This window comes from Sminthopsis crassicaudata, chromosome 3, assembly GCF_048593235.1.
Source record: "Sminthopsis crassicaudata isolate SCR6 chromosome 3, ASM4859323v1, whole genome shotgun sequence".
NCBI lineage: Eukaryota > Metazoa > Chordata > Mammalia > Dasyuromorphia > Dasyuridae > Sminthopsis > Sminthopsis crassicaudata.
The window spans coordinates 651,036,508-651,056,989 of NC_133619.1; the positions used below are offsets into that span (position 1 = coordinate 651,036,508).

General features: G+C 47.5%; 1 protein-coding gene across 1 annotated transcript in view; it reads left to right on the forward strand.

The window, feature by feature from the left end:
- Nucleotides 1-20,482, forward strand: part of LOC141562650 (paired immunoglobulin-like receptor B) — an 88,026-nt gene that overhangs the window by 51,848 nt on the left and 15,696 nt on the right. Inside the window, exons 10-15 of the mRNA XM_074302654.1 lie at nucleotides 5,283-5,340; nucleotides 5,584-5,619; nucleotides 5,771-6,055; nucleotides 7,301-7,594; nucleotides 7,953-8,021; nucleotides 9,669-9,821. Coding sequence (XP_074158755.1) covers nucleotides 5,283-5,340; nucleotides 5,584-5,619; nucleotides 5,771-6,055; nucleotides 7,301-7,594; nucleotides 7,953-8,021; nucleotides 9,669-9,821 — 895 coding nt within the window. The remainder of the gene's footprint in view (nucleotides 1-5,282; nucleotides 5,341-5,583; nucleotides 5,620-5,770; nucleotides 6,056-7,300; nucleotides 7,595-7,952; nucleotides 8,022-9,668; nucleotides 9,822-20,482) is intronic.

Below are 20,482 nucleotides of genomic sequence, written 5' to 3' on the forward strand. Positions count from 1 at the left end.
TTGGTAGTGAACACATGGGTCTTCTGACCAGGTGTTCACTCGGGAACCAACAAGTCAGGGCATTATGTGAGTAGGTATAATAAAGGCTTTTAAGATTACACGTGGTTGTTCTTGAGTGCGCTACCGGTTATTAAGCTATAGATTCAAGAGATTGTGGCCAGAGACCTTAGAAGGCCTCAGAGGAGGCGAGCCAGGTAGAGCTCACACTGCAAAGGACAGTGGTCAAAGGTACTCTGGTGGGTCTAGGACAGACTAGTAATTGTAACTGCCAGGAGAGCACGTTACATACCCCCATTATGTATGGCACAAACCCTCTCTGTGCCCTTCTTAACAGCCAGTTCCTCTAAGGAACTTAACCTTTGTCTTCCTCCTTGTCACTGGCTAAAAGTCCATTTGGGAAATGAGTCTCCTCCCAGCAGTGTCACAAAGTCTTTGCCTCTTGATTTGAAAAAGGTCTAAGGCTACAATTCTTTTGAGGTACCTTGCAGACCTAGCCCTAACCCCAGTAAGTTTAGGGGTCCACTCACACACCCCAACAGCCACAGCGGGTTGTAGCGAGCTGTCGTCTCCAGAAGCTGCTGGATCTCTCTCTGGGAAGAGATCTGCTGTGTCTTCTACTCAAATCTCTCCGACAGATTCTTCTTCCTGTAACGAACCGTTGTCTCCAGGCAGTTGCTGTTAACTCTTGTCCAAAGAAGTGACTTCCCTTCCTGCAGAGAGCCCCGTCAAGCCTGATGCAATTCAGAGAGTCTTCTTCTTTCTCTGAGAGTCCTCTCTTTTATTCTCCCAGAGAATGGGCGTGGGATAATGCAAGGGCTTCTGGGAAGAACCACCCCAGCCAATGAGCTTGCCCCCTCTATCAAGTCAACCTGAGTTCTCACCTTGTAATTGTCCAGAAAACCTGAATTCTCACCTTGTCACTGTCCAGACAACCTCAGTTCTCACTTAGTAATCCTAACATCTCCCCCTTTCTTTTGATTTAGAACATAGGACAGTCATGACCTTGAAACATAAATCCATCAATATGGGAAGTATTACAGATAATTACATAAATGACCTTGAAACATAAATCCATCAATATGGGAAGTATTACAGATAATTACATAAATTACATAAGCATATAGTAACATAGTAACATAACACATGCTAGAAGTATATAACATAATCATAAATTGAAAATTTATAAATGTCCATAAGTCCATTGTCCATTAGTCTCATCTTGTGTGAGGAAGTCCAATGATTCCTGCTGGTTTTAAAGTTCTTTAACAGTCTTCTTATTATCCATGCTCTTTCAGTGTCAGATGTTTCTTAGATCTTCTCTTTTATTTTGAGGTCTTTCTCTTTTTCTGTCTCTCTCTGATGGACAAGGCGAATATGACTCGTTGGCACCCATCTGATTCCTTCTCCTGCTGAAGAAATACAAGCAAACCCTCTCTCCCAGGCAGTTAACCTATCTAATTACCTTCTATTTACCACTTTCTAAATCTCTTCTCATCATCTGGCAATTACATTGGAATTGTTTGCACTGGATACAGCCATGTTGGTTTAAAAGGCCTGTATTCTCCCCAAGTGTAATCCATTTTTGCAATCTGATTGCCTTTTGACTCACTTATCAGGTAATCCCTTTCTGCCATGTGATTGCTTTTCTGCTGGTTGATTAAATCAGAGTCCTGGCCTTCTAAAGGTTCTTTGGGTGTAACATCAGCTGCCATCATGCCCCAAGTCTTTTTTGCCTGGGGCCCTGGATCTGGGCCCCTCATCCTATTTCCCTGAATTAGTTTACACTCTGATGCCCAATGGAGTCCTCTGTTGCATTTTGGACATGGGGTTTTAGGTCTTCTCTCACCCTGTCTTCTCACTGTATCTCCATATCTACACTGAGCTCTTAGATGCCCAATTTTTCCACATTGAAAACATCGCCAAGTTTCTCTAGAAGGTCCTTGCCAGGAGGGACCCTGTCTTTCCACATTCATCATTGTCCGGGTGTAAAAAGCATTTGTTCCCACTGTAGCACAGCGTCTTATGATCTCCTCTAAAGGAGCATCTTTGTCTAATCCCCATATAATTCTTTTGCAAATCTCATTGGCATTTTCCTTAGCCAGATGTCTGGTCATTATTTCTGTAGCTGAATTTTCTCCAATAGTTCTTTTGACAGCAGTTTGCAAACGTCCCACAAAATCTGCAAAAGGTTCATTGGGACCTTGCTGTATTTTAGTGAAAGCCTCTCCACGATCTTTCTGTCCAGGAAGGACACCCCAAGCTTTTATTGCAGCCTTAGCAATTTGTTCATATATTGTCATGGTATAATTAATCTGTTCCGAATTCTCTCCATATTGACCTTCACCAGCTAAGTGCTCAAAAGTGAATTGTGTGTTAACTCCTATTTCCAAATTGCATCTGACTTGAATTTTACATAATTCATGAAATTCCGCAAGCCATAATAAATTTTCTCCAGGTTCCAGACATGTCCTTGCTATGGATTTCCAATCATTCGGGGTTAGGACTTCATAAGACAAACCATCTAGTAACATTTTGACATAAGCTGATGTAGCCCCATAAAGGGTACAACCTTTTTTCAAATCCTTAATTTTATTCAAATCTAAAGGTGCATATCTTCTCCTTTTTTTACCTACAGAGTCAGTATTTTCAATCACAGGATATGCATGTATAAAATCACTTATATCCTGTCCTTCTCTCTTAGCTTTAACCAATGCTTTTTCTAATCTTGTCATAGGCTTAGGCTTCTTCACAGGCAATTCTGTTTGTGTTTCTGCCTCTTCCCCTCTTTCTTCCTCCATCTCTGAAGGTGGGGTTGATGTGGGCCTGTCAATAATCTGTTCTCTAGGCAGGGTTGAAGCTTCTTCAAGAGAATCATACCATAATTCCTCATTTAAATCCTCTTGCTCTAGGGAAAGATCTTGATCTTTCCTTTTTTCCTCACACTTCCTCCTCTGTTCATTTTTAGAACTTTTCCTTCTCCTACAACTTGCTTGATAGTTTAAGGCTAATTGAACTATGTTGTAGATATAAAATACTTCTGCAGAAATTGAACGAGGCCCATTTTTTGCTTGAAATTCTTTCATTTCATATCCCACAAGCTTCCATTTATCTACATCTATCTTTTCTTCCTCTAAGAACCAAGGGGATGTGCGTCTTAATGCAGCCAAGAGTTTAGCAATCTGTACCCAGGTTACAAGTAAACTCTGCTCCTCAATTATCTTGATTATACTCTCTATAGTACCATTCCTGAATGGAGCTGAGGTTGCTTCTGGGGCTGGGGTTGAGTCGGCTGAGGTCCAGGGATTGAATATAGCTAACATCTGCCCCATTTCAGCTATAAGAGATTCCTGGTTTAGCCCTTAACAAATTAAGTTCCTTATTTATCTATTAGCACGCTCACTTAATCTTTAACAAAGTTTCCTCGTTACTCACGGTTCTGGGTCAGAGAGACTGAGATCTAGATCGGAAGCTTTTCCACTGGAATCAGGACTGTGTCTGTCCCTGTTTGGGCGCCAAATTGCGAAGGTCTGGTCTAGCTCCTCTTGTCAGGATAAGCAAAAGTCCTTGCCCCACGTTGGGCGCCAAATGTAGCGAGCTGTCGTCTCCAGAAGCTGCTGGATCTCTCTCTGGGAAGAGATCTGCTGTGTCTTCTACTCAAATCTCTCCGACAGATTCTTCTTCCTGTAACGAACCGTTGTCTCCAGGCAGTTGCTGTTAACTCTTGTCCAAAGAAGTGACTTCCCTTCCTGCAGAGAGCCCCGTCAAGCCTGATGCAATTCAGAGAGTCTTCTTCTTTCTCTGAGAGTCCTCTCTTTTATTCTCCCAGAGAATGGGCGTGGGATAATGCAAGGGCTTCTGGGAAGAACCACCCCAGCCAATGAGCTTGCCCCCTCTATCAAGTCAACCTGAGTTCTCACCTTGTAATTGTCCAGAAAACCTGAATTCTCACCTTGTCACTGTCCAGACAACCTCAGTTCTCACTTAGTAATCCTAACAGCGGGTGCCAGAGCTTCCTGGAGCCACAGGTAAGAATTGACTGGCTTGTGAACTCCAAGGGGAGAAGAGCAGCCTGGAGGAGGGGGTTCTCCCTCAGCACCCCAAACACCTGAAAGGAAGGAATCCTGTCCTGGGACCTGACCCTCCAGTCTGGGACAAGCTGGAAGAGGTATCAAGGTCCAGCCTAGCTCCTCTGAAGGGCTCAGAATAAGTCCTTGCCCCACATTGGGCGCCAAATTGTAATGTCCTGTTGTCTCAATTATAATCCTTCTCTGGGAGGAGGATTCTTTTCTCTTTGAATCTTTTCCTCTGTGAGCAGGTTTCTTCACAGGGTTCTGGAGCCTCCAACCAGGGCAAAGGTAGAATCTTGACTCCTCTTCTTCCTGAATCTTGTCTCTGAATCTCCTCCAGTTTCCCTGAAGTTCTCCTGGTTAGTCTTGCCCTTGACCCTAATCCAGACTGCTTCTCCAGGCCCAATGTTGTCTTCTTTTATCCTCCCAGAGAATGAAATTGTGAGAACTCCCAGGCCCTTGTGGGAAGTCCTTCAACCAATAAACTTGCTCATTTAAAGGTTGTGTAAACTCCTTTTCCGAACTCCTGTTAAAGGTATAAACTCCTTTAAATGTGTAAACTCCTTTTCAGAAGTCTAAAAGTGTGAACTCTGAGCTACAGAATTGTTTAGACAACTTGAATTATCACCTTGTAATCCTAACAGAGAGAGAATCCCAGACCTCCCATGTACAGAAGGCAGAGGCCCAGGCAGTCCTGAGGATGGGCTGGAGCCAACAAGTTCTTGGGGAAACTCCAGAACAGACCCTCCCCCCACCCCTGGGCCCTAAGGCAGCAGCTCCCCAAGCAACCCCCTCATCAGCCCCTTATTTGAAGGTTTAGTTTTAACTCCTTAGTGACCAGCACACAGGAAAGCTCTGCTGAGCTGGGGATGGAGCCCAGGCCCAAAGAGCCAGGGCTGGGGGGCAGGATCTGGTCCTCAGGGTCAGATTCACAGACCTCTAGGGAGCCCAACAACTGCCAATTGGGAGGGGTGGGGGTCTGTGAGACTGACCCCTCCTACTTCCCTGGGGATCTTTCCCAAGTTCTGGGGCCAGAATTAGCACCAAAAAAGCAAGAATTGTTCCATCTGTTACAAGGTGACTGCCCCACCCCTCGCCCACAGCATGGGGGCAGCACCCACAGAGTGGAAGGGGAAGTGAAACTCCCCAGAATTTGGGAACCTCAGAGCAGAGCCAGTCCTGCTGCCATCCTGTGTCCCTGTCTGGGTCAGCTAGCAGCCCACTCCCACAGGGAACATCATGAGCCCTGCCCTCTCTATCCTGCTATGCCTTGGTGAGTCGTAAGAACCCCACAATGGAGGGGACCTTACAAAGCCCCAATTTCAGCCCGCCCAACCCCATTTTGTGGGGAGAAGTGGCCTGACAAGTCAGAGATCAGCCAACAAGATGGGGGAGGGGGGAGCTGGAAGCCCGGGGGGTCCCTGAGCCAGCTCTGGCTCCTGTCTCCTTGCTCCGGGGGTGCTGGGCGGGGAGGGTGCGGGCGCTGACCCACAGTAATCAGGCTCCTCTCTGCCAGGGCTGTGTCTGGGCCACAGGATGAGGGTGCAGGCGGGTGAGTCCTTCCCCCCAGAGCAGACAGCTCCCCCGGGGAGGGAGGTGGGGGCGGTCTGGGCTGCACTGGCAGGGCTTGAAGGGGGGACCCGGTTTGGGGGGGCCCAGAGCAGGGGGATCCCCTGGAGCTGACAGCTCTCATTCCCTTCCAGGCCCGCTTCCCAGACCCTCCCTCAGGGCAGAGAATGGGCCACTAGGGCCCCTAGGGAGAAGGGTGAGCTTCAGGTGCCGGGGGTCACCGGGGATTGCTGAATACCTTCTAGAGAAAAAGCTGGGACGTGAATTAAAAGTTATAGACTACATGCTGTCAGAGGAAGCTGAGGTCAACTTTTCCATCCCAAAGATGACACTGAAAGATGCAGGAATCTACTTCTGCCACTATAGAACAGCTTCGCACTGGTCAGAGCGCAGTAACTTCCTAGAGCTGGTGGTCACAGGTGAGGAAGTCCAGGTCCCTCTGCCCCTCAGGCAGGGCCGGCGCAGGGTCCCAGAGGCCCCTGAACTTCTCCCCAGCCCAGCCTGGTCCCAAGCTGCCGTCTGACCCTGCCCTTCTGCCCTTTCCCTTGTTCCTGCCTCTGCTCTGCCTCTGGGCTAGAAGTGGGGGAAGGGAATCAGCATTTATGGCAGCACCTACTGTGTGCCAAACATTTTGCATTATTATGCCATGAGAGCCTCATAATAACTCTGCCAGCTGAATGCTATCCCATCTTACAGGTGGGGAAACTGAGGTGAACAGAGAGGAAGTGACTAGTTTAGGATCATCTTGCTGGAAAATGTCTGAGGCTGGATTTGAACTCAGGATCTTCATGACTCCAGGCCAGGGCTTTAGCCTCTGGGTCTCCAGCTCCCTCAATCAGCTCCTATTTGGGGGCATTGTGGAGGCAGGAGGCTCAGCTTGGGGCTCAGGAGCCCAAATAGAGCTGTTGGTTGCCTGGGGAGGAGGCACGGGGCTGATGGGTCCTTTCCCCCTCTCAGCCCTGACCCTCTCAAGCCAGAGGAGGGGCCTGGTGCTGCTCTGTGCCCTCCCACAGCTCAGACCTGGGCACAGGGAGGGGAGGGGGTGTCACCTCTGGGTAGCTCCAGGGTCTCTTTGGGACTTCAGGTAGGAGGGAACTGGGAATCCCAGCCAAGCCTCTTATTGTCCATCCCAGGCACCTGCCCAGGGTCCACAGTGAGAGCAGCCTCTGCTTGGGGGTCATAGCCCAGCCCCCTTCCAGGGAGGAAGCCTCCCGGACCATGGTTCCTTCCCCAGAACTGACCCAAATTTGTGTCTGTCTCTGAATGTCCCTGTCCCTTGTCTTTCTCTTGGTGTCTTTTTCCGTCTGTCTTTCTTTGCTCCTCCCTCTCCCCCATCTCTTCCTCTCTTCCTCCCTCACTCTCTCTGTCTCTCCCCCTCCTCTCTCTCTCTCTGTCTCTCCCCCACTCTCTTTCCTTCTCTCTCTTCCTGCCCTCAGGCTTTTTCCCTCCCCCTACTCAAGCACCCACTTTCCTCTCTTCCCCCAGAGGTTTCCAAGGCACTTTTTTTACCCAAAACCCTACAATATTTGTATTATTCTGGATGTGAGTTGAATCTCCAACCCATCCTGGGGTCCAGGCAGGCCTAGGCCACCTCCTAGCAGTAAGGATCTGCCCCCCCCAAAAAATAGAAGCCTTACAGCCCTAACTCCAGCCCCTCCCCCCAGAGCGGTACCACCCGCCCTCCCTCTCAGCCTGGCCCGGCTCCACGGTGGCCGAAGGACAGAACGTGAGCCTCCAGTGCCGGGCCGAGAAGGGATATGACCGCTCTGCCCTGTACAAGGACGGAGAACAAGTCACCAAAACCACGGCCCAGCTCCAAGGACGGGGCTCTCAGGCCAGTTTCCTCATCCCTGCTGTAACTTCTGCCCACGGAGGGACTTACCGATGCTTCAGCTTTCAGAGTCGCTCCCCCCATGAGTGGTCATTCCCCAGTGACCCCCTGGAGCTCAGGGTCACAGGTGAGAGACCCCGGCCCTCCCCCTTCCTCCCAGCCCTTGTAAGCTTCCTCCCTGGTCCTGGGGCACCAGGCTGCCTGCTCAGAGCACTGCCCTAGGGGCCCCCAGGGGCCAGCAGGGCTGGGGGGGGGTGAAGCACAGAAGGAGGGCACAAAGGATCTGGGCAATGGTTGGGGCTCAGAGAAGGCAGGCCCTGGGGCCTCTGCTCCATGGCCCGTCTGGACTCCTCCCCCTTAGCGGCCAGTCCAGTTACCCACACACAGATAAGCTCTCTCCAGGTCCCAGGAAAGGGGTTGAGGAGGGCAGAGAAGGGGTGAGTCAGTGGGGGAGAGTAATACCCACAAGCCCTTCTTTGTTTCAGGAAACTCAAAGGATCCTCCCCTCCCCCACAGCCCTGGAGACACCCAAGCTCTGACAGCCTCCCCACCCAGTGAGTAACCAGGCATCCTCAGCACAGGGGGGGAGTCCCTCTCCCCTCTTCCTCTCCTGCTGTTGCTGCCTAAGCCAAGGCTCCCTCCTGTCTCTGAGAATGAGGAGGGATGGAGGGCTGGGACACAGCCAGGAGGAACTTCAATTGGGGAAGGAGGAAGATCCCGGCCAGCCAGGAAGGGGGCTGGGGAGGGCGGAGCAGAGATGGGGGAGGCAGCCCCAAGTCTGCTCCCTTCTCTATCCTTTTCTGGAGCCCCTGTCCCCCCCCCCATGCAGCCACAGCAGGGACGACGGGGAGGGGCTCTGCTTCTGCCATCCCTGCTTCCCCACTGATGAGGGAGGGGTTACTCAGATGCCCTCAGCCCAATTCCTCTAAGCTGGAAGTGATAGGGCCCAGCTTCTGGGAGGAATGTAGCAGTAATCCTGAGGCCCCAGAGCTTCAGAGGGCTACTGTTCTGACAAGCTGTCATTGTCCCTAAAGCTTCCTAACTTCAGGAATGCTGTGATAATCTCCTGCAAACTTTCCTGACTGCCAGACAACAATCTCTGGGGCTGTGACATTAGGGTTTCTGAGACAACTGGTGAGGTGCATACCAGACCCCTCCCCAGTTCTGCTCCTGGGCCATAAAATTAGCAGATCCACCGGTGACATGAAGAACCAGATCTGTCTTTTCCTGTAAAATTATCTTCTTGCTCCTGGTTCTTTGCTAAATCCCTCTGAAACTTATCCCACTTCAATTAGCTTACAAGTATGTGAATGTTGGCCTTTGACTTGGAGATGGGGTCAAACCTGCAAATTCTTTTGGGACACCTTGAGACCCCAGTCTGTCATGGGCCAGAACTCTGGAGAAGTATCCTGAAGGCTCAGTATGATTGATTTAGTGTTACAATAAGGGGTTAACTCAGTGCAATTGATGAGACAATGGTTATCTAGTCTTACATGTACTTGGTACTTCATATAGTATCCGTCCCAAGATATCATCCATATAATGTAACAATATTACTTTTGGAAAGGCTTTTCTTACTGGAGCATGAGCAGCAGCAACATACATTTGGCACGTAGTAGGGCTGTTTTTTCATTCCCTGTGGCAAAACTGTCCATTCATATCTTTTCTAAGGCTCAGCTAGTTAACTAAGTTAACGCTGGGCACTGAGAAGGCAAAACTTTTCATATCCTCCTTATATTGAGGAATAGAATAGAAACAATCCTTAACGTCTATAACCCAAGGAGGCCATTCTCTAGGCAACTGAGTAGGAGATGGAAGTCCAGGCTGAAGAGTTCCCATAGTTTCCATCTGTTCATTTACTCTTCTTAGATCAGTTAACATCCTCCCTTTTCCAGATTTCTTTCTTACAACAAATACTGGGGAATTCTAAGGACTTAGAGAAGGTTGTAAGTGTCCTTGGTCAAGTTCCTCCTGTCCTATATCTAATAAGGCCTGAACTTTTTCACTTTGAAAGGGCCACTGTTCTAGCCACACTGGTGTATCAGTTTTCCTTTGAATGGGAACAGGTGAGAGTGTGGGCAGTCCTTCACCTGCAGCCCTGCCTAAAAAATGGAGGAAGCTGAGGAATCCTGCCCCCACTGATGGGGGCCTGAGATCTGGGGGTCTTGTGCCTCTCCCAGTGACTTCTCTCCTCCTCCCAGATCCTGCACCCCAAGATTACACGGTGGGCAACGTCATCCGCCTCAGCCTGGCCGGGCTGGTGCTCATCCTCCTGGGGGTCCTGCTGGCTGAAGCCTGGAATAGCTCCAAGGGACACCCAGGGGGAGCTCCTGCACCTTCTGATACAAGGGAAGGTAGAGCTGGGGGGCACTGAAGGTGCAGATTCCAAAGACTCTGGGAGTTCTGCCCACACCCAGACAGGAAGGATCCAGCATTTGGGGGGTCTGCACCAATCTCATCATTTGGTGGCGAGTGTCCACACCATCCCCATCAAGGGTATGGCAGGAGCAATCCACCTGAGCCTCCTCTTGCATGCCTTTGGCCATCCTGGCTCTGGGGCCCTAAGCCCACCCTGACCAGCAGCAGGACCTCTGCTTCCCCCCACAACCTCTCCCAAATCAGATTCCCCACGCCCAGGACAAGCCTTCCCTCAGCTGGCCCGGCCCACAAACCCTCTCTGCCCCGAGCTCTCCTCACGTCTGCTGCCTGCAGTTGCAGACCCGGCTTCCTGAGGTGCACAAGAAGGCATCTGCACCCCTGGGTTCCTGAGGAGACCAGAGTCAACCTTCCTGTGGGAATCTGAAGGAGCTGCCCTTGCTTCCACCTGTAGCTGGCCTTCATCACAGCTTGAGGCTCTTGTCTCAGATGCTAAACATGCCCCTTGCCCATGACCACCAGTGTCCCCAGAGGGCGCCCTTCACCCAAGGGGCGGAAGTCCCAATTCTCTCCTCAAAGGTCCAGATTTTGCTCCATGGCCCTGCCTGGGGGAGTCAGTGAAGGGGGAGAGATGAGACATGCACTCCTCTAGCATCCAGCTGCTGAAGAACAGCACCATTCCAGTCCCTGCCAGGAAGAAGCACCCAGGACAGGAGCTGCCCATCTCCACTGGCTCCCTGGGGGAATTTCCCCTTGGCTGAGACCTAGTGCTCCTTCTTCTGGCTGAGCTGAGCCACCTCCTTCTCAGGGGGAAAAAGACCTTTACCCATTTACCTGCCCCATGTGCTCCCATGGATCCCTTCTTTCACTTCTGTGGTGCTGTACCCCTGGATAAATGGTTCTTTGCTATTGGCTGAGAGTATTCACTGTGGAATAGGCATCTGGAGGGAAGAGAGCCCAGCCTTCCACAGGTAGCTTGGGGCTCTCTTTGCCCACTGAGGGATAGAGACCAGGAGTGCTTAAAGCTAAAAGGCATTTGTGAGCCACCTATAGAATTGTGTTTCCATAAATGGACAAAGACAAAGGTCACATCCGCTGAACAAGTTAGTTGTACAAAAGAAGCTTTCGAGCTTCTAAACTCATAGACTGACCAAAAATCACCCCAAAACAAGAAGAGGGAAAGGCAACTGCAAGCACTGAGTGGGCATGCTTAATGAGTCAATCGGCAATCCCAAAGGAGGAGCTTCTGCCATTTTGAACATGGATTGCCTGATGAGGGAGAGTTAACATGTCAAAGAAGAACATGCAATGGGAAGACCAGGAAGGCTGTTAACTTTGTCCTCCCCAGCCAGTTGGGGTGATGAGGGAGAGACTCTGCTTCTGGATAAGAAATAAAAGGCTCAGTCCTGCATCTATAAGTATGGAACCCCCACTATTTTTTACAAGAACCATAAATAAAGCAATGCACTTGTGCAAAAATGTTATTGCAGTCCTAAGTCACAATTAAGACATAGGTGAAGGCCACATTCCCATGAAATGCCTTCCCTCAGTTTATCCCATTCACCAGTAAAAAACATAAAAGGAATAAATTCTCTCTTCATTCCTGAGTGGAATTAGGATCTGAGATGGGAAAATCTTAGAGTTAAATGGCCAGAGCCCCTTTCTACCAATGTGGCATGGCTTCAAATAAGGAACAGAATAAATGAAGTCATATATAATTCCAACTTTAATTCAACCTCCACCTGAATTAGCTGCCTTGGCAGAAAACATAGCAAAAAGCAATGGTGCTGAATTGATACCGATAGCACAACAAACCAAATATTTGAGTGATTAAAAAAGATAAATCTAGTAAAGAATCTGACTTTTGCCTTTTGTTCCTCTTGCAAGTGTTATTCTTATACTCATTGGCTTAGTCCCTTGTGCTTTTGGGTGTGTCTTAAAAAGGGGGAAGTTGTAGAGGGCCAGTAAGTCCATGAACTACCTGTTCCATCCATGTGCTAGCAGCACTTGCCTGGTCTACAAGGTCAAGGTGTCCTATCCTCTGCCTTGGTTGCAAAGAAGTAGTGAGCCTGCCACACATCAATCCTCAACTGCACAGAGTGTGTCACACCTGCAGGGCTTATTATCTGCTTTCTGCTAACCCACTGCATAATTTAGGGAGTTAATTATTTTCACCTTTACTAGAAAATTAAGAGGAAACTACAACTATCTGGCTATTACTTGGGAACATTCTAAAGCTGTTAACTAAGATTTGTGGAGTTATTATCATGTTAAACCTAAAACTGGTCATTATTGTGTGTGGAGCAGGAGGGAAGAGGTGAAAGAAGCCTCATCAACTAACCTTCAAGAATGAGAGTGCAGCAGGCTTTTCTCCCTTCACGGAGGTGGGCGGCGCTATCAAACAGCACAGCCCACCAAAGCTTTAAGAAGAATGGGGGGTGGCCAAAGACTCTGCTAAAAAGCTATTAGAAATAATTCAGAACTTTAGCAAAGTTGCAGGATACAAAATAAATCCACATAAATGCTCAGCATTTTTATACATCACCAACACAATCCAACAGCAAGAAATACAAAGAGAAATTCCATTCAAAATAACTGGCGATAATATAAAATATTTGGGAATGTATCTACCAAAGGAAAGTCAGCAATTATATAAGCAAAATTACAAAACACTTGCCACAAAAATAAAGTCAGATTTAAATAATTGGAAAGACATTAAGTGCTCTTGGATAGGCCGAGCAAATATAATAAAGATGACAATACTCCCTAAACTAATCTATTTATTTAGTGCTATACCAATCAGACTCCCAAGAAACTAGTTTAATGACCTAGAAAAAATAATAACAAAATTCATATGGAAGAACAAAAGGTGGAGAATTTCAAGGGAAGTAATGAAAAAAAATTAAATGAAGGTGGTCTAGCTGTACCTGATCTAGAACTGTATTATAAAGCAACAGTCGCCAAAACCATTTGGTATTGGCTAAGAAATAGACTAGTTGATCAGTGGACTATGTTAGGTTCAAGATAGTGAATAAAAATAGCAATCTAGTGTTTGACTAACCCAAAGATCCCAACTTTTGGGATAAGAATTCATTATTTGACAAAAAGTGCTGGGAAAACTGGAAATTAGTATGGCAGAAACAAGGCATGGACTCACACTTACCACCACATACTAAGATAAGATCAAAATGGGTCCATGATTTAGGCATAAAGAACGAGATCATAAATAAATTAGAGGAACAGAGGATAGTCTACCTCTCAGACCTGTGGAGGAGGAAGGAGTTTGTGCCCAAAGGAGAACCAGAGATCATTATTGATCACAAAATAGAAAATTTTGATTACATCAAATTAAAAAGCTTTTGTACAAACAAAACTAATGCAAACAAAATTAGAAGGGAAGTAACAAATTGGGAAAACATTTTTACAGTTAAAGGTTCTGATAAAGGCCTCATCTCCAAAATATACAGAGAATTGACTCTAATTTATAAGAAATCAAGCCATTCTCCAATTGATAAATGGTCAAAGGATATGAATAGACAATTTTCAGATGATGAAATTGAAACTATTTCTAGCCATGTGAAAAGATGCTCCAAATCACTATTAATCAGAGAAATGCAAATTAAGACAACTCTGAGATACCACTACACACCTGTCAGATTGGCTAAGATGACAGGAACAAATAATAATGAATGTTGGAGGGGCTGTGGGAAAACTGGGACACTAATACATTGTTGGAGTTGTGAAAGAATCCAGCCATTCTGGAGAGCAATCTGGAATTATGCCCAAAAAGTTATCAAACTATGCATACCCTTTGACCCAGCCATACTACTACTGGGCTTATATCCCAAGGAAATACTAAAGAAGGGAAAGGGACCTGTATGTGCCAAAATATTTGTGGCAGCCCTTTGTGTAGTGGCTAGAAACTGGAAAGTGAATGGATGTCCATCAATTGGAGAATGGCTGAATAAATTGTGGTATATGAATGTTATGGAATCTTATTGTTCTGTAAGAAATGACCAGCAGGATGAATACAGAGAGGCTTGGAGAGACTTAAATCAACTGATGCTGAGTGAAACGAGCAGAACCAGAAGATCATTATACACTTCAACAACAATACTGTATGAGGATGTATTCTGATGGAAGTGGAAATCTTCAACATAGAGAAGAGCTAATCCAATTCCAATTGATTAATGATGGACAGAATCAGCTACACCCAGAGAAGGAACATTGGGAAATGAGTGTAAACTGTGAGCATTTTTTGTTTTTCTCCGCAGGTTATTTTTACCTTCCGAATCCAATTCTTCCTTTGCAACAACAACAACAACAACAACAAAATTCGATTCTGCACATATATCTTGTACCTAGGATATAGTATAACATATTTAATATTATGGGAATGCCTGCCATGTAGGGGAGGGGATGGAGGGAAGAAGGGGAAAAATTCAGAACAGAAGGGAGTACAAGGGATAATGTTGTCAAAAATTACCTATGCATATGTACTGTCAAAAAATGTTATAACTATAAAATTAATTTTAAAAAATTAAAAATAAAATAAATTAACACTGAAAAAAAAAGAAGAGTGGAGGTGGGCAACAGCAAGGTCAGTCCCCTGCCTGGGTCTCTGTTGACTCCCCTTCATTTGTGAACTTGCCAGTTTTCTAGGAACCATCAGGGTAATAAGCAGGGTCATCAGCCCCAAGAACTGGGCCTGTTTAGGGTTTATAGTTTCTAAACAAGGAACATGTTCACTAAGAATCCCTAAGCTGGTTTAATGATGGATCCTTTGCACCAGGGTGACTTTAAACATAAAAGACATTAAAGGAAATCTCCAATGTGAGTGAGTCCTGAGAGGCTTAAGAATAACTCAGTGGAGGCCCGTGGCACCTTCCGGGTCTGAGCCAGCTCTAAGCTCCCACTGAGCCAGCTCCTGCCTCCTTCAGGGCCTTGGGAACAAGTTGTGCTCAGCCTCCCATTCTGCCATGGAAAGTTGGCTTCTTATCTGCCAGCTATCCTCCTCCCGCACCAGTGGACTTTGGCCTGGCTTAGGCCGTCTGCCAGAAAGGTTTTGCCAGATGTGGCCATGAGGGGGTGAGAGGGACCCCAGCAAAGGGAGGCCAGGTGTTTGGTAGCTGGGGAGCTCCTAGGGAGAGGCCTGAATTGCCGTCCAAGACACTGCCTGAGGCAAGCAGGGAGAAGCACTGACTCCTGAAATGGACCTTTGCTTCTTGAGTGGGCCTTTGGGGCCTTCTCCACTTCCTTGCATTGACAAAATTATCCTGGACCCAGACCCTGTAGCCAGTCAGATGGCCAGGTTATGATGGCAACCTCTGAGCTTGTTTTTCCCCCATAAAAGAACCTACTTGTTCCCACTTCTCTGAGGGCTCATCAAAAAGTGCCCCCATTATGAATGGCACAAACCCTCTAGGCCCCTTGCCTACCTTAGGCATCTATGCCCTTCTTAACAGCCAGTTCCTCTAAGGAACTTAACCTTTGTCTTCCTCCCTGTTAATGGCTAAAAGTCTCTTTGGGAAATGAGTCTCCTCCCAGCAGGGTCACAAAGTCTTTGCCTCTTGATTTGAAAAAGGTCTAAGGCTACAATTATTTTGAAGTGCCTTGCAGACCTAGCCCTAAGCCCTAATAAATTTAGGGGTCCAATCACATACCCCAACAGCCACAGTGGGTGCCAGAGCTTCCTGGAGCCACGGGTAAGAATTGGCTGACTTGTGAACCCCAAGGAGAGATGAGCAGCCCTCACACTGGAGGAGGAGTTTCTCCCTCAGCACCCCATACACCCCAACAGAGGGAATCCTGTCCTGGGACCTGACCCTCCAGTCTGGGACAAGCTGGGAGAGGGAATCCCAGACCTCCCATGTACAGAAGGCAGAGGCCCAGGCAGTCCTGAGGATGGGCTGGAGCCAACAAGTTCTTGGGGAAACTCCAGAACAGACCCTCCCCCCACTCCTGGGCCCTAAGGCAGCAGCTCCCCAAGCAACCCCCCCATCAGCCCCTTATTTGAAGGTTTAGTTTTAACTCCTTAGTGACCAGCACCCAGGAAGGCTCTGCTGGGCTGGGGACTGAGCCCAGTCTCAACGAGCCATGGCTGGGAGTAGGGTTCATGCTGATGACAGAATCTGGGTCCAGGGTCAGATTCATAGACCCTTGGGGAGCTCAACACTGCCATTTGGGAGAGGCAGGGGTCTGTGAGGCTGACACACAGGCTTCCCTGTGTATTTCCTATTGATCTGTGACTCCTTTCAGATTCCCAGCCCCTCCTGGCTGAGGCATATCCTCCCCAGACAAGTTGTCTTTCTGGGATGCCAGAGCCTTTGGTTCACAAATCCTGGTCAAAAGCCTCCCTTTGAATTCCAATAGGAGATCTGGGCTTGTCCCAGCCCCCACTGATTCTGATCTGCTCAGGCTTCCCAACCCCCACAGAGACAAGCAACTAAGGCCTTTGCAGATGGAGCTCAGCATCTTCCTTTGCTGCCAGGACCTTCTGCCCACTGAGAACTGCATTCTCAGTGCAAAACTCCATTTTCCATAGATCTGCCTGCTGGAATAATATTCTCTTCCAGTACCATCCTCTCCTTATCCTCATCTTTTTCCCTAACCAAACTTTATGCCTCTCTATCAGGATTTCTAACCTTAATTCCAATCCCGTAATAAGCCTCTTTTATCAATCTAGGTTTTCGGATTTGGAAATTCCTTTACAGAGAAACTCCGCCAGAAGGGAGTCCCCAAAATTCCAAGGTATCTAGGGGAGCTAAACCTCTCTATTTGGTTCCCTGAACCCCAAACCTGCCACTAGACCTTTTCATTTAACTCCCTGACCACCAGAAACCCTAATCTCATTTTGGTTCCCTAAATCTAAACCTCATCATTTAGTTTCCTGACGGGATCCCCCAAAACTAGACATCATTTGGTTCCCTAACTAGAACCCCAAAACTCTGGACATTCAGAACCAATTCGGGTTTTGAGCTGTTGGTGCAGTATTCTTCCAGAAAGAATACCTGCGTTCCTTCTTTTGTCTCTATTTCTAAAGGTAGTGGGCACCCAGATCAGATCTGGGCTGTGGGCAATATTCTCCCAGGGAGAATATTTGCATTTTCTGGCAAAAAGGCCTCTTTTTGTCACACTATTTTTAAAGATAGTGGCACCAGGAAATCTGGAACTCTGGACAAGGTAAAAGAACTTTTTTTCTTTCCCTATCCTGCAATGGACACCTAAGCCACCCAGGTCAGGCTTGGGTCATTGTTAGAGCTCTACATTCGGGCAAATTATTTACAAATTGCTGTGGATTGACAGAAGGCCTCCTTTTGTCTCACTCTGTCTCTAGAGATATGAGAGAAACTGCAAGAATTTGGGAAAACTAAAAGCTTTTATCTGTCCACAATCTAGACACACCTCTGCCTCTAAAATCCTTCCTTGAGCAGATGCTTGGCTTGAGGAAACTCCTTCTGTCCAACCCCTCCAGACCAAAGGAGGGTCCTTTGCATCTCAAGGCACTCCTAAATTCCTTTTTCTCTCACTAGAAAGCCCTGCTCTCAGGCAAGAACTCCAAGACAAGAGAGGAAGTGTCTCTTTAACCCTCCCCCCAGACCAAGGAGATACATGGCAGTTCTGGGGCCCCCTCTCGGGGGTCCTAGCCCAGCACTCTCTTTGATCTGGAGAGATAACTGGAGAAACTTAAGAGGAGTCGAGTTTGAGCCCTTCTCCCACTCCACTGTTAAATACAATGGAGTCTTTAATGGTCAGGCTGTAGCCACGAGGAGAAAGGTCACTGAATTGAGGTGAGCCTGGAGACATGTCTCTACCCACGGCTGCTACTCCCTGGATAGGAGTAAACAGTCTCTCCTTCAGATCTTGCTCTCCTGGCAAGATTTGGGAGTTCAGACGAGCTTCCCCACTCTCAAGTTCCAACGTGAAATTGCCAGAGGAACCCTCGCTATTTGGGAAGCACCGGGTAAGACTGCATTTCTTTCTCCCCCACCCTCACTCTGGCCTTTCCTCCCCCTCCCCCATGGAGTGGGGATCACAGAACTCAAGGCCTTTTTCAGACCTCTCCCATATGGCTTGGCAACCTGCCATTTAAATGTTTCTGTCCTGTCCCCTTATTGGGGTACTGTACAGTGGGGAGATTGGGCACTCAGTCTTATCTTCTCAAGTCTCCAGAAAAGTTTTCCACCAATTTTTAAAACAGAACTTTCCTGGCATTCTGGACAAGCGGGCCACGCCCCTCCCAGACCTTTTAGCTGGCCCTTAAATGAGCCGCAGCTTCCAGCCCTCAGGAAGCAAGTTTGTCCCATACATTTTAAAACGGGACTTGGTTTCCTCAGATCAGGGCCTCCCATCACAGCCTTTTAACTGCAGAAGCCTCAAAACTATGTTTTTGCATGCTCATGTTTACAAAGACGGGGGATTCCAAAGTGCTCTCGGGTTTTTTTTCCTAGTCTCAGGGCACTTGCTCCTAATTTTCTCGGCCCCAAGACCTTTTGTTCTTAGCACACTCTCCTATTTTTCTGGATTGGCATTCTATGCCCCTGCCAACAATTAAAGCTTTCTATCCTAAGCTCCAACCCTGGCCAGATTGTGGCTTCAAGAAAGACATTTGGAATGCTTGATGTCTGGGGAATAAAAGTTCAAATCAAAGCAAATTCAATTGTTTAGAGAGTGAAGAGAGTTTCTTTCTTTCTTTTCTCATTCTCTGACTGTAGCAGGAAATGGGGAGTTAGAGAGAGAGATTGAAACTGTTTGAAAACTCCTTAACCATTTTCAATTCGGTGAACACTTTTAAGGAAAGAGGTCTTTCCTGTTGCCTTTTCTCTAGCTTGCAGAATTCCCTTGTGGGAATTCCTGTAGTGTCTCTCTCTAGACTTGTTCTCTATTCTACAGCTGGTCCCTGACAAATTCTCCCTTGCTCTGTTGTTCCTCAGTTTCTCTGGCATTACAGCTCAAGGAGCATTTTGTTGCTCTCCTTCTCTAGAGAAGGACGAGGGACTATAGAATCTGGACACTGTCTAGAGTCAGGCAAGGAGCTATTGATTGGAGAACACTAAAGCTTTTTTCCTAGAAGTCAAGGATTTCAGTCTTCTGATTTCATCATTTGGTGGCCCTTCTACCAGGCTTTGCCCATGAGGGTTTTTTTTTCCACTGAGGTAAGCCCACCACATCACCCTCTATAGCGGGGTCAGCTCAAATTCCCCAAGGGTCACAGGCGGAGCTGTCCAGAGCTTGACCTCGGTTCGGATTTGGGTCAAGATCGCTTGAACAAATTTCTGCAGATTAACAAATAGCCCTCTTACTGAAGAGTCACACCTTCCTAGGGATGCCTGGAGAAGGACAGAGCTATGGAAGTGGAAAGTTTGGGGCTTGTGGCAGGATGGGTCAGCTTTCTTCCTCCATTCCTAGAGATTCTCTTTTAAGCTGTCTCTTAATGCAGAGACACACTCAGCTTGAAAAAAATACCTCAATCCCAAAACTTAAACTCTGACTAGATTAGCTGAATTCCAGTCTCCCTCCACCCACCAACTCTCAGGAGCCCTAGAAAGGAGACTTCTTTGCACTTTAAAAGGGACGCTTTTTTCTTTCAAATCCTGGAACTAACATTTCTGCCCTCAGGCAAAAAACGGCTAGCCCACAAGCCCAGCAGAATTGTCTCTTTCAAAGCTAAAAAAATCTCCCAGCCTAAGAAGAAACCTGGGACCCACCCCCAACTTTTTCAGGGGTACAAGGCCAGTATACTAAGGCCAAAACTAGAGGAGCCCATTCTGAGCCCTCGATGCTACACTCTGCTGCTACAAACAGCTGTTGGTTTTCTTTTACCTCTCTCACCTGAACTAAAAAAAAACCTGAGACTCCCAGCTCTTTTCTTCTCAGGACAACTTCTGCCTCCTGAAAAGACACTCAGAATGGAGGTACCTTTTTAATGCAAATCTCTCCCATTCTTAGGTCGGGAACCCCAAAGTTTGTGCTGTAGGTGCCAAGGAAACTGTCCAAGGAGACCCCAGTCCCTGCCCTGAGTTTGAGCAGGAGGAGCACTGGAGGAACTGCCTTTCTACCACAACAGCGAACACCACAGAGGTTGAACTGCCCCACCCCCAGCATCCTGCTCTTGGGTAGGAATTTGGGATCTGTCCCTGTTTCCCCTTTTATCCATCGGGACAGCCCAAACACCTCAGGGGTCGGTAAGCTGGGTAGGCAGTGCTGCTACTTTGCACTTCTTCTGTCCCCTTCTACCCCTCCCCCATAAAGAGTGGGGATAGTGGGGGGGAAGGCTCAGGATCTTTATTTAACCATTTTGGTGATTTTTCTGGTGAGATTGAGGAACCAACTCTATTTTTTTTTTAAACTGCACAGACAGTTAAGGGATTTCTAAAAGCTTAAACTGCATTCTTATCTTGATCTGTGGCCATGACAAGTGGGGACACACCCATCCCTGGACCATGCCTCACAAAAAGATGAGTGGCTGTTTTTAATCAAAAGACTCTTAATCAAAGAGGTCTAAAAATTAACTCTGGGATAGCCATTAACCCCAGGGATTCGGAGCATTAAAAAAAAAAAAAGGCCTATGGACATCAGTGGCTTATTAAACCTAATAGATATCAAGGCCTCCTGCCTAGCCTGACTCTCTGATTCACAC